The sequence below is a fragment of the Chaetomium globosum genome, genomic scaffold, assembly GCF_000143365.1.
Source record: "Chaetomium globosum CBS 148.51 scaffold_1 genomic scaffold, whole genome shotgun sequence".
NCBI lineage: Eukaryota > Fungi > Ascomycota > Sordariomycetes > Sordariales > Chaetomiaceae > Chaetomium > Chaetomium globosum.
The window spans coordinates 5,383,260-5,395,983 of NT_165976.1; the positions used below are offsets into that span (position 1 = coordinate 5,383,260).

Consider the following 12,724-nt stretch of genomic DNA (forward strand, 5'->3'; position numbering starts at 1 on the left):
CCCCGTGGGTTTCTGGGGAGAATGCAGCCACACAAAACCCAACCGGGCTTACCACCAGTATAAGCCCAAGCGAGACGCCGAACGCGGTGTGACGATGCATCCACGAAAAGGTGCCCGCCATTAAAATCGGGTTGCCCGCTCAGCCGGCTGGTTGTCATCTGCAGCAAGGAGCCAACAATGGCTCGCTCATCCAACACGTCTTATGTGCTCTGTCCCCGGGGCTGTGGTGGCTCGAGTTGGCGCAGTGAGAGGATTCAACATGTAGGATAACCGTGGTTCCTCGCCAGGAACGACTCAGATACAAGCTCCTCCCCCGTTCGAGTGTCTGAAGACACGAGTAATATGCGTTCTGGTATATGCCTCTCCAGCATGACGAGTTGTTCTTCTGAGGGTTCGGAATTCGGCTCCCGCAGTAACACCTCACACAACAGCCATCCATGCCGAAGGTCTTGGGGGTCGGGGTGGTGGAAAGCGCCCAAAGCGGTGTCAGAGCCGTTCAGCGATCAGCGATGCTGAAAGGTACCAACGGCGATGAACTGCGGCCCGCAGCAGCCATGGAGAAGGGAACCCATTAAATCCGGCTCAAGCGCGCCAATCCGGCCAGTCACAATCATGGGGCTTCATCTTGAGGCGTGCTGGACCAGGACGGCAGAAGGTGGAAATAGGCAGTGCCTGCATCGCTCATCAGCCTCTCTCCTGCACCGGAAGAGGTGCTAGTCCAAACCATTTCCATTCCTATTTCCGGCGATCTTTTGTTGTTGGCCGACTCGTCGCACCTTTCGTTCCCAATCGTACAAAATAACGGCGGCCGAGGTGTTTCGGTGATTTGCGCTGCAAAAATCGAGACGCTTGGCATCGGGAGCGATAGCCGGAACAATAACTCACGGTAACGATACCCGGAAGTTAAGACGTTAAGCGAGCACCGAGGGCCGCGGGAAGCCAGGTGTGTGTGAATGTGAGAGGGGTGGGGGAGAAGGAGGGGGGATGCGAGAGCTCGTTGGGGCTGGTAAGAGGTTTTCGACCTCTGACATGCGCCGGATGCTTCCTCTGTCGTCGCGAATTCCATGACGGATGGATGTGCTGAGGCTGGGCTTTGCATTGATGGCGCGATCATGCGGTCGCAGTCTCGCAGATTTACCAACCGGACAGGCAGCCGAAGTTGCAACTTGTGTGCTTCAGCGTTGGCCGTTGTCTCTAAACCCTTCGATCTTGTGGTGTTCGTGCTTTCCCTCACCAATTAGGGCTGCAGGGGGTTTTCCGAACTCGACTCAATGCTGCACAAAGTCGTCGCAGCAATGCGCTTGTTTCCGCAAAACGGGCCTCGAAAGACGAAGGGCATCGGCGGCATGTCTCGGCGGCTGCGCTGGCTGGCTTCCTTCCCATTTCAGTAGTTTGAATTTTACTCGTCAGTCAAGGGGCCCATCATGCGCTTCCTAGCCAACGAGAAGAGAGATTATTATGGGCCTCTCCCTCTTCGGCCTGGCTGTTCCTCAAACTGGAATTTGATTGCCGCAAACACGAGTCGAGTTGCAACACCCTCCCCTCCGCCCCCGAGGCCGTCAGGGTCTGACTGAGCCATCGCAACAGCAAAAAACTAGCGTATGGACGGGCTGCTCAAATGCGCTATGCTGCGCCGTTCTAAGACTTTCTTCTCTGACGTGGCACCTTATCCTCAGTTGTCTCCCTACCAACATGAGATGAACGGGAGGGTTGCAATTTGCAAGCCTCCAGAAAATAACAGTTATGTTATTTTTGGACCCTGTGGGTCAACGACCAGGGTTGAAACAAAGCCGCCTGGACCTGAAAATCGCGCGGCTTGACGTGGAGATCGGTGAAGCACCAGAAAGGCCGACATTTGTACTGGGGAAGTCCTTCCCAAAAATTGCGACAGATTCCATCAATCTCCATGGTCCGCGAGACATTGGAGCCCCCTGCCTTTGACAACCACCAGGGGCTGACAGTCCGGGCCAATCAAATTGGCTGCTCTGTCCCAGCCGTTCGGTAACACAGTGTGACACTGGTGACCTACACCAAACCACGAGCTTCGGTTGGCTACATCCCTATGCCAAGAGCTTGTTGGTTGGAGAGTGATTGGAGTGGGGCAGATTCTCGACGTTCATAGGTCGTGGGGCAGATGCCTTCCCCTTCCGCCCTGCACAAGGCCTTTCTCGAGCAGCGTGCCTGCCCTCTGATGCTGCGCTGGTTGCGGGGTCCTGGCAGGTCCTTCTCTGGTCATGGAAATATTGCCATCGCTCGGCCAACTCGGCCAACTCGCTGCCTGCGCAGGACCAGAGCGCCCTTCCATTTCCATGCCCATCGCCCGTCTCAATGGGCAGTCAACGAACGACGAAGGTTTGATAGTAATGACGGCAAACGCAGAGATGCGGCAACTTGGTCAAGCCTGGAGATCGTTAGGCCCTGCACGTACAGATTACATACAAAACATTCAATGATGTATGTATGTAACAGTGCGAGGAGCAGGGGGACCGGGGAAGTTGCTGCATGGCAGCGCCAGCCGCACTCTGCAGAACCGGATCGAGATGGCCCCTGCTTAGAACGGATGGGAAGAGGCAAGCCATGAAGCCAAGACAGGCTAGAGATCTCCCATTCAAAACCCATCGCCGTCCGCGGGCCTCCATGAAGAAACCCGTTCGCGAGTGAAGATCGTCCTTAGATCAACCATTTTTTGAATGTGTTTTCTTTTGCATTTCCATTACGAGTAAGGAAAAAACGTACAAATATCCAACAGCAGGCAATGTGGATGGTTTAATGTCTCGGTACACGTCATATCTGCTCCCTTCGGAGATACCAGGTACATGTCGGGGCAGGTGCACTCGGCACGATAATTCAAGCGAGACCCCCATGGCGACGCCTTCCCCCCGCACAAAACCTTCACCAGGAGTAATTATTTTTCATCCCTACTTCAGTTTTCTTGCCTACCTCGGGCTGTTTTGGCAATTCTTTCCTTCCCCCACAATGATTTCCTGAGAAGTTCGCTTCCTAGCACATACCTCCCTCGCTGCTCATCACGCGGGCGCTGGAGTCTTGGGGGCAGGGGGCCACAATCTCTTCGTCCGAAGTTCGATCACAAACAGCACAAGGCTCTGGATCTGGAGGCTAGCACATTTTGTGTGAATAGCAACAGCACGCAGCGACGATCCGCTCCTTTCCTATCGTTCAGAGGCAGTTGGAGTCACCGTTTCCGACGGCTCACCTTGTTCCCCCCTCCGTTTCCGACGAGCAATCAATCACGAATGCAGTCGAAAACCCAACAGCGACATTCAGGGATTGGGGCCCAGAGCTTGCCGAGAAGTTACCCACTTAGTCGCTTCGATTCCCTTCTGCAGGTCTCACAGGGCGTTCAATGCCAATCAGGGTGTGAACGCAGAGCTACCGGGAGGACACCCCCGGGGACCAGGGCAGTTTGGTTAGCGGGCGCTTCTTCTGGCCACCCAGGATCCCCGAAGTACGGGGTACTTTCACTCCACGGCTGGCCGCGTCCCGTTTCTGTCAGATGATCTGAGCCGAGTCTCGTCTGAGTCGTCTCCCTCCCACCCTGGATCACCAAATCCGCGCTTGGCCCTCCAGATGCTCAGTTTAGAGGTTGATCTTTGAACTGCCACAGATTGCATCGGAATAATACTCAGGAGACATAAACCCTGGAAAACACAGTCGACTCGCGTCTGCCTCGACCATCTCGGGCAGATACCAGCTTTAGCAGGCTCCTCCGAACCCGGATACCCAAGTTATACCGGGTTTCCCAGTCTTCCTTCTCGCGGGATTTTAAAAGCCATCTGGCCTTGCCCAGTAACAAGACGAGTCTGTCCCAACCAGGCCCAGGGTCAGCTGCCGAGTTACCTCGCGCCGACAGCACCAGGCCAGCAATATCTGCCGTGTGTCCCGTCGACAACATATAAGAGGCTTGGGAGTCCGTGTCCTCAACCGCTTGCTCCGCAAAGTCCAACCCCTCATCTTCTCATCGATCCGTTGCGCGACCTTGTACGGTCGAAGTCACCATCTACTTCTACTGACAACAACACATCCACAATATCCACAACATCCACTTCGGAAGCCCCCTCTCATTGCCACCTCTCCGCGTCCCATAGTCTCCGCGCATTTTCCACGCATCCAAGCTGCGACATGACTTATCAGAACTACGAAGGCTTCTATCCTCCGGGGCTGCCGCCCAGGCAGCCCTTGGAGGCGCGCTCATCCTCAGTCTCGTCAACCTCGTCATCCGCATCATATTCCGTACCATATGACGCCGCCGCCACCCACAATGTCGGAATCTCGCGGACTGTGTCGCCCGCATCGGGGGTTTCCGACTTGGAAACGGACTCGGTTCTGTACTCGAGGAATCAGTTCTCGACGCTTGCTCAAGAGCATACGCCCACATCTGGTGTTTCTGGATCAGGGGAGGGCGGTGTGATATACTCAAGGAATCATTACCAGACACTTGGCCACGAACACCAGTCCCCATTTCGATCCCATGCCACGCCGCTCCCGTCGCAACTTCTCCAGGCCCAGGCCACTTCTTCGCACCCATTCTACTCGGCCTTTCAGGCCCCGAGACAGATTCTGCCGCTGCCGCCATACAGTGGCTACTCAGTCGGTGCTCTGCATCCGCAATCAACATCGTTACACCAACAACCAACCTCCCTAGACCATCAATCACCGTCTCTATACCGTCAGCCATCGTCCCTACACCATCAAACATCGTCCCTACACCATCAACCGTCCTCTCTCCATTATCAACCATCGCCTCTGCACTATGAATCCTGGCCTCAGGATTGTGCTCCCACACCTTACCATTCTTTGCCAACTCCGCCCTCGCATCAACTGCCGCCACAGAATCAGCCTCGGGCAAAGTCAGCCACACTAGACGAGCCAGCGCCGCTCCTGAGATTTCTGCAGCAACTATCACCCGCCATCATCCTCCAGATCCAAGAGGAGGTAACGTGGTTTCACTGTTGGAAGCTTTACCGGACCAACAGATGGTTCCGGGTCAACTTCCACCCGGACAGGCTCCCCGACCACTTGAAAATAGGCGGTCTGCTGAGCGCAGAGAAGAACGAGGGGCGCGAGGACCCCGAAGAGTCGGACACCCCCCGCACCACCAAGCCCCGCAAGAACTTTAACTTCTTCGGGTGCTACCACTGCTACCGGTTTAGGGGATTTGAATACTTTGAGTCTCAAAAATACGGCGTGCTGGCGACCCAGGGAGATGGCAGGGATGGAGGAGCGGAAAGGGAGCAGTCGTACACGCCGCCACCCTCGAAGAGCTCGAGCTTATCGCCTCCAGCCAACCCTCACTACGACCCCAGCCTGACCCGAAGCAGCCTCCGAGCCTCGGCAGCAGCCAAAGGGCGTCGAACAAGCACCTCACCGGCCGGCGACACCTTCTCGACTTCACACGCGCGCGCCAGAAAGACATCAGAGCAACGGCGCTTCTGCGTCGACTGCGGCCTGAGGAAAGAGTTCTACAAGCCGCGCGATGTCATTGATTTGCACCGGCCGCTGAACAAGGGGAACGCTCTCTGGGTTTGCGACTGTAGGAAACTGCGCCATCGCTTGACCGAAGGCAAGTGCTACGACTGTGATGCCACCGTTCCGTATTCAATACCGGTGGCGAGGTGATGGATCGGGCAGCTTCGATAGCACACTACGGGTTTTTTCTTCTGTCATCAACCACCAGGGAGGCATACTTGAGACGGCTTGGATTCTTTCGTTCATATTACGACTTGATATCACGGTGTTTTACGGTGGAGTGGAATGTTCTCTTGTGTCTAGATAGTAATCTCACGGTCCGTGTTTGAAAAAATGGTCTGGGTGGGTTTCATTAGCACGCACTGGCTTGTCTGGCGTTGTAGCCGAATTCAATTCATTCCGTCTGCCAACAACTGGTGATCCCTGATTGCATTCCACCCTTCCCATGGATCCCTCGTTTCTGATCCTCACATCCGTGCCAAGAAAAAAAGGGTGGCTGGCTAGCACAGAAACAAGACTTCCAAAGCGAGACACAGGCAGGGGGGTGTTCGGGGGGAGAAGAAGAAGAAGAAGCAAAACGGCGATTGACAACTGCCGAAATCTGTCTCGGGATCCTCCTCACGCGCCCTGAGCAGAGACACGCCACGCCTTCGCGGGCGTTGGGCGTTGGTGTTGGCTGGCTGGCGGAGAATATCCCCCCCTCTCCCCCCAAAATGAACCCATGCCCCATGCCCCACGCCCAAACCCACTCACCCGACATTAAACGACAAGCATCATCCATTATCATCAGCCTCCCCCCCCCCCTAACAGCAGCAACAACAGCAGCAGAGGATGGGGAGGGGAGGGACGAAACAGAAAGAGAGAGGGAAAGAGAGAGAGAGGGATAAAGAGGCGCGCGGGTCGGGCGCAGCAAGGGGGCGCTCGCTGGGCGGAGAGCAGCAGCAGAGAGCGGGAAACTGGGCAGGCCGTTTTGGGAGCGCCGTGCGCTAGTGCGTGGTCCCGACAGTCTGGCAAGCAATCAGAGGGCGCCGTTGGTTCCTGCGTTGCAGCGGCGCGGCCGAGGAAAACAGACTCGTCATTTTATTCTCTTCCCCCCCCCCCGCTATCCCGGTTGAGTTCGCCTGTGGGTTGTGTCGTCGTCGCTGCCGTCGCCGTCTAGAAGGGGATGGCGGTGCAACTGCCTGCAGTGTGCATAACTAGGTACTGTTGCGGCTGCATTGCGGCTCTTAAGGGGGGTGTCTGCAGCCATTTGAGTGATGCCATCCATGTCGGGTGGTGGACGGGCGGGACGGACGATCGGCTTTTTGTCATTTTTTTATTTTATTTTGAGCTGTGCGGGAGGGGAGCCGCCGTCTTCCGCGCCACGGGTCTCAGCTCCTCCGAGATTATGCGGTGTGGTGTTGCGTTGTCCATCTTCAGTGTCTCAGCTTGACCGTTGAAGCCCCGAGAGACTGCGGATCCCCCCATGTGAGGAAGGTCACAGTTCTCTGATGACGATTAACTAGCCTACGCGGCGGGGACCAAGGCCGGGGAGTGCGAGTCATAGAGGGTTGTCTCGGGCCCGGAGAGGAGAGGGTCGTTGGAGGAAGAAAAGGTCACCCCAGGTTGCATGGAGTCAACTTGGTCGTGGTGGTGGGGACAAGGATGGGAGTCGATGGTCATGGAACGGGTACCCCCGCAACTTGCGAGTCTGTGAACATGGAAGCGCCATCCTGCAGGGGGTGTTTGGCGTTCCCTAAACGGCTAAGTAGGGGACCATTGAACAGGTGTTGGCCCCGTCGACGACTCGAAAGTGCGCTACGGCAGTTTGCGGAATGGTGGCCAAGGAAGAGTTGCGCAAACAAGACCCCCTCTTCGCCGAAATCCATGTCCCTGTCAACTTGTCACGCTTGTCAACGGCAGCTAAGGGAGATCCGCTAATGCGCTATTGCGACCACTTGATCGATCCGAGTCCACTATCCTGCTTAGAAATCATCGTTGATACAAGGAAAGGCCTCGTCGACTGTCAAACTGGATAATATTGGCTGGCCAGTGAGAAAGGGGGGGCGGTGCTGCAGCCAGGGCAATCTCGAGACCAACAGCTTTAACTTCGGCGACCTAAGAACGGAAATCATGGATCCCATCGCCATCCACCAGCGGGTTGGCAGTTTTCCTCAAGCGGAAGCCCCGCCCACACAGGCTGGCTGCAAGGGAGTAAGTGCCACGAAAAGCTTCTGGATCTGGCCGAGCAAGCGTGCGACGGCCACCTGCAGGCATGTGAACTGGCCCCAGAATATTCTCTGAAGGTATGGGTTGCTTAAGCGCTGAACCGCGGTGGCGCGCTTAACCCCAAAATTCAACTGCGTGGGTAAGAAGAGACGAGAGCGGTGAAAGCCCGATTATCCAAAGAGGATCCGTGTTGGGCGCACCGGCCGTCAGCCCCCCGACTGCATCTGATGGTACGATGCGTGTTGGTAGTGGGTTGTCCGTCGAGTAGACTCGACGCGGTGATTCGGCAACACGTCCCGAATCTGCAGGAGCAAAATTCGCTGGCCATGCAGCGGCCCAAGGTAACATGATTTGAGTTATCTGCGGCCCACGGGAAATAATTATGGTTGCTTTTTCGTCTGTCCGCCGAGAATGGGGGACATGGGGGCTGTGGTAAGTCCGCCTGGGCAAACGGGCGCGCGTGGGTACCCAGGTAATCAGCCTGGCCTCGGTGACAGCGCTTATTGCTTTATGAAACTTGGCTATTGGCTTCAGTAAAATGAAATCCAGAGTGTCGGGTCGACAGCCACGGGGAATTCATGCGGGATTCATGAACGGCTTGCTCGGGGGACCTAACGCAGCAAGTCTTGCGAGTGAGTACCTAGTGAGTGAACGGGCCGGGGCATGGAAACTGTGGCGTTTCTCAAGATTTCAATCGATGTGTAGATCTGGCGGGAAACACACTGTAAGCTCCATGGAAGGTCCGATCCAGACGGAGGGAATGTGGGGATGCCAAAAAAGGTGTTTGAGTCTTCCTTCCCAGAACGTCCTCCGCTCCGTTCGTGCCTGCCAGGCTCCGTCCACCTTGACGGTTACCCCAGCTGCCCAAAAAAAAAAAAAAAAAAAAACTCTGAATATGGTTGCCTAACGCAGACTGAGTCAGACTGTTATAGCTCATACATTATGCCGTCACGGAAACAACATCACTCATGCTTGATACACTATTGACAATACTTGGTTTTCCCATCATATCCTTCCTCATGTGGCCGCAGACGGCTCCCCATCCAGAGGAGTTGTCTCCCTGAACCCCTGTTACAACAAGTTTGTTTTTATACACCCAACTGATTGGCCACGGCGAAAAGACCAAGAACAAGGTGGCAGCGGTGGCTTCACCCATCAGCCCTGTCATTCATGGATCTCCATCTCTCACATGGATGAATCTGTCACGCACCTCTCCATCTCGAATCTCCATTGGCCGCGTTATCCCTCAGCTTGTGATGATCTTCTGCCGGACACGCTGAAAATGCTGCACCACATCCCCGGGGCCTGCCGCAGAAGGGCAGCCATCATCACGGGCGCTTCCGGGAGGTGACCTGTCAGATGGACAGGGCACTTGCCACCCCCCCAATAGCTTAGGAGCTGGTGTCCGGATCCGCGTAGCCGCCACGGAAGCTACTGAGGAGAAAACAAGTCGACGGCCGCTATCTGTCCGGTCCGCTGAAAATTCTCCACGTTTGTTTGCTTCTGGCCACGAAGCGCCACCTCCAACCACCCGGGTCAGCAATGGTTGACGGTTGGTTGCTAGAAGTTTATCCCTCGGGTATCCCAGTTCAGTCCACTCCACTGCGGATCGCTGAGGCTCACCCCTCTCCTCTCACGTTCAAACTAGTCTCTGTGCGTGCTGCGCACTGTGAAGACACATCGTCAAGAACGCACTCCCTTGGAGCCTTCGATCCACCCTCATCGGCCCGTCCAAAGTGGCACTGGGAGTCATGTCAGTGGATGACGACGACCAACAGCTTGTGATCTGGCTCTTTCAGAGCCCGGATAGCGGCCGGGTTGAGTACCCCAGCCGACAGGCCGGCCAAGGAATTTAAATGAGGACAGGCTCTGCTCCACCGGCCGTGCTGGAAGGGTGTTGGGCCACGTTGGGCTCCTTGCGGTGGCCGAAAACCACTCAAAGTTGCTCGGGGTCTTGTGCCCTTGCGCAGCCAGGCCCAGCTTGTGATAGCAGGTGCCAAGGGTGAAGAGGAGGTAGGCGATCCACAGACTCATTACCGCCAGGAACCTGGCCAGTCTGTGAGTCTCGAGTCGCGGTGAATGCGGCCCAGGCACACATTATGTCTCTCGGATGTATCGTATACATTGCGAGTAAAAAGCCAGCAACTTGCCCCACGTTGGGATGGTATTAATCCCCGAAGAAACTGAAAACGGTGAAGAGAAGCGAGGGTCAGTATGAAACGGACAGAGTCAGGTGTTGTCTACATTTCCCCACCGAGTTCTCCGTTCATCAACACGAGCCCATTGGAGATATCATCCGGTAAAAAGCTTTGCTTGAGAGATCTGAAGATGAATGCTGATGGGGACTTGGCTACCTGGAAAGTCGACTCGGGATCGACCGGAGCCATGCCGTAGATCGTTTGATTCTTTGAACGATCAGAGAAGCTCTGAGATACACAGAACAATCCTACGGCTTGATTCTAAAGCAAAACAGAAACGCCAACTTTGGCACACAGAAGAAATGCATGGTGTTTGAATAAAACGCTTTTATCAATACGCAGTGTGGCGTTGCGTTGTTGAAGCCGCCGCTCCCTTTCTCGATCGAGCACACCACAACTACACATGTGCCTATGAGCAACGTGAGCAATGATATTCTCCTATGTCACGTACTAAGATCCCAATAACCATTCACAGTCATTGCCGCCTGTGACCTTGGCCTGAGCCATCTTTCCGCCGACAAGGCCAAAATCTGGTCGGTTGCCCGGCTGGGCACCCATGGTCCGTGCGCATTATTTACTCCCCCTTTTCTACACACTCCGCCGCCATCCACGTCTTCACGGCGCATGGCGGCATTGCCGAAGAGTACGTGAAGGTGAGTAAAGCAGCTAATTATCAACCAGTTGGGGACATAGAGACAGAGAACGGGGCAGCTGCAGTGCTCGGGCAGACCTCTCCTGTGAATAGTGACTGGCGAGGTAATTAGGTAGGGAGGTAAGCAAGGTAGCGGTCTCTATCTCCCAAAAAAAGAAGAGGGAATTCACGAGACAATAGAGAATTGAACATCAAGCATATCAACCACCGCGCACCAGTTTTTACATTCCCCCCCGCAATAATCTACACGCATTCAACAAGCCAGGGTGCCACCACAGCCCAACCCCAACCTCCTCCTCATCACGCTCCTCCCTCCCAGCAACCATCATACCCCGATTTCTCTTCTAGGTAGACGGGATACAAAAGTCGATCCAAGTGCCCAGGTAATCTAAGCGGGCGCCCCGGGCCTCGGCGCCCTTGTAGATGCGCTCAAACTCCTCGAAGCTCAGCCTGCCCCAGCCGCCGCGGGCCTTGGCCTCTTCCTCGGCGAGGTCGAGGCGTTTCCAGTGGACCAGGTCGCTGCGCTTAAGCTGCACGGGCGGCGTGGAGCTGCTCGGCTTCTTCTTTCCGTTGGCTGTTGTGGTCCCGGTCGGTTTGTTGGTGATTGGTTCTGCGGCGGCAGCCGGTGCGGCTTGGTTGCTCCCGTTCGCAGGTTGCGGCTGGCCGCGCGGGTGCGATACTGGTTCTGAGTTTAGGCGGAACTGAGGCATGGTGGGGTCACGATAGACAACGGATTCGGTGCATGAGAGCTCCTCAGCAGGCGACTCATCTGTCGTTAATGGCGGCATGGAGTCATCGTCATTGTCGTCGTCATTGCCATTGTCATTGCTATCGCCGTCGTCGTCGTCATTGTCATAGTCGCTGGTTTCATACTCGTCCTCTGCCGCTTCTTCTTCGGCGTTGGTTTCAGTTTGGGCGACACCATTATCAATTGAATAACCAGTGAGCGCAAGCAGTTGTTGCAACGACTCTTCTTGAGATGTCTCGCGCCTCTTCGAAGCGGAGCGAGAGCTCGCCTCTCCCTCTTCCTCGTCGGGATTGATAGACTCAAACACCGGCCTATAATGGTTGCGCTTCTCCTTGGTTTGCGCAGCTTGGACTGCCAGGTCCTCTTTGACCTTGAACAGGGTATCGAGGATCTCGTTGAAGGCCTGTTGGCTAACTTGGTAGAAGATCTCTTTGCCGAGGTCACGCTCGGCATCTGGGATCTCCATACCCCCCCACCTCTCGGGGATGCTCCTCGAGGACGTCGAAGGGTTGGATCGAACGTCAAAATCGTCCGTGTCTTCGACAAATCTTACCTTGGAGGAGGAGCGAGACCGGGTTGACAAAGGAGGCTGTGCCGCCTTGGAATCGCTAGCTAAGCCGTCGAGAAGCGCAAGGACGTCGTCATCGTCGCTCCAGTCATCTGGGGGTACCATGCCCTCTTCCTCATCGAGGTAGAACTGCCGCCTCCTCCACCGGTCAAATAGTTTGCCTCGCGCCGTGGCTCTTGACGTGACTCTATACGAGGGCCGACGGTGGTCTCGCCCGTCTGGTCTGGACCCTTCACGGTCCGACGACCGATTGGCGTTGGCATGGTTTTCAGCGCTGTCATCTCCAGTCCCCCCTGGGCTGTGTGAACCCTCCTCTCCACCTTGGCCTTCTTGCTCGCCCTCCCCCTCCTGGCTACCGTCAACGACGACAAAGAAGTCGCCGCCGACGCGAGTCTCGCCGAGTAGAAGGGCTGGAAGTTCACTGATTCGGGTCGGTGGGTTCAAGAGCCCGTTTAGATACTCCAACCCGGATCCTCTCTCACCGGCCGCCCGTGGGTGATCCATGACGGGCATGAATAAACTCTCGGTAACCTGTGCCTGCCTGGTAAATACGTTCGTCAAGATGGACTGGCGATCAGCGGTGTCGGGGGTGTCTTCGTTCAGGGCCCTGGTTGTGCCATCCGTGATGTGAGTCTCCCCGGTGTGGAGGTTGATCACTTTACCCTCCCTTGGGCGGTCGGTATCGGGTTGAGAGAAGCCCCCTTCACGGCCAAACAAGCTGCTTAATGGTTGCCGGCTAGTCACAAGCTGTTCGACTTCAGTGGAGCTCATGACTTGGTCGTCAAGTCCGTCGAGGATGTCCCGGTGCATGTGTTTGAATACGACGTAGTAAGCTCGGAACAAGCGTAAGCAATCTCTGCGGT

General features: G+C 55.8%; 2 protein-coding genes across 2 annotated transcripts in view; one reads left to right on the plus strand and one right to left on the minus strand.

Annotated features, from left to right (window-relative positions):
* Window positions 1-4,140: 4,140 nt before the first annotated feature.
* Window positions 4,141-5,637, plus strand: CHGG_01745 (uncharacterized protein; the record flags this gene model as incomplete). The annotated part of the gene is made up of 1 exon (XM_001220965.1): window positions 4,141-5,637. The coding sequence occupies one exon, from the start codon at window positions 4,141-4,143 to the stop codon at window positions 5,635-5,637; it is 1,497 nt and encodes a 498-aa protein (XP_001220966.1).
* A 5,252-nt stretch (window positions 5,638-10,889) lies between these two features.
* The window catches only part of CHGG_01746 (uncharacterized protein), a gene marked incomplete at both ends in the record, with an annotated part of 2,242 nt that continues 407 nt past the window's right edge, over window positions 10,890-12,724 (minus strand). Inside the window, one exon of the mRNA XM_001220966.1 lies at window positions 10,890-12,608. Coding sequence (XP_001220967.1) covers window positions 10,890-12,608 — 1,719 coding nt within the window. The remainder of the gene's footprint in view (window positions 12,609-12,724) is intronic.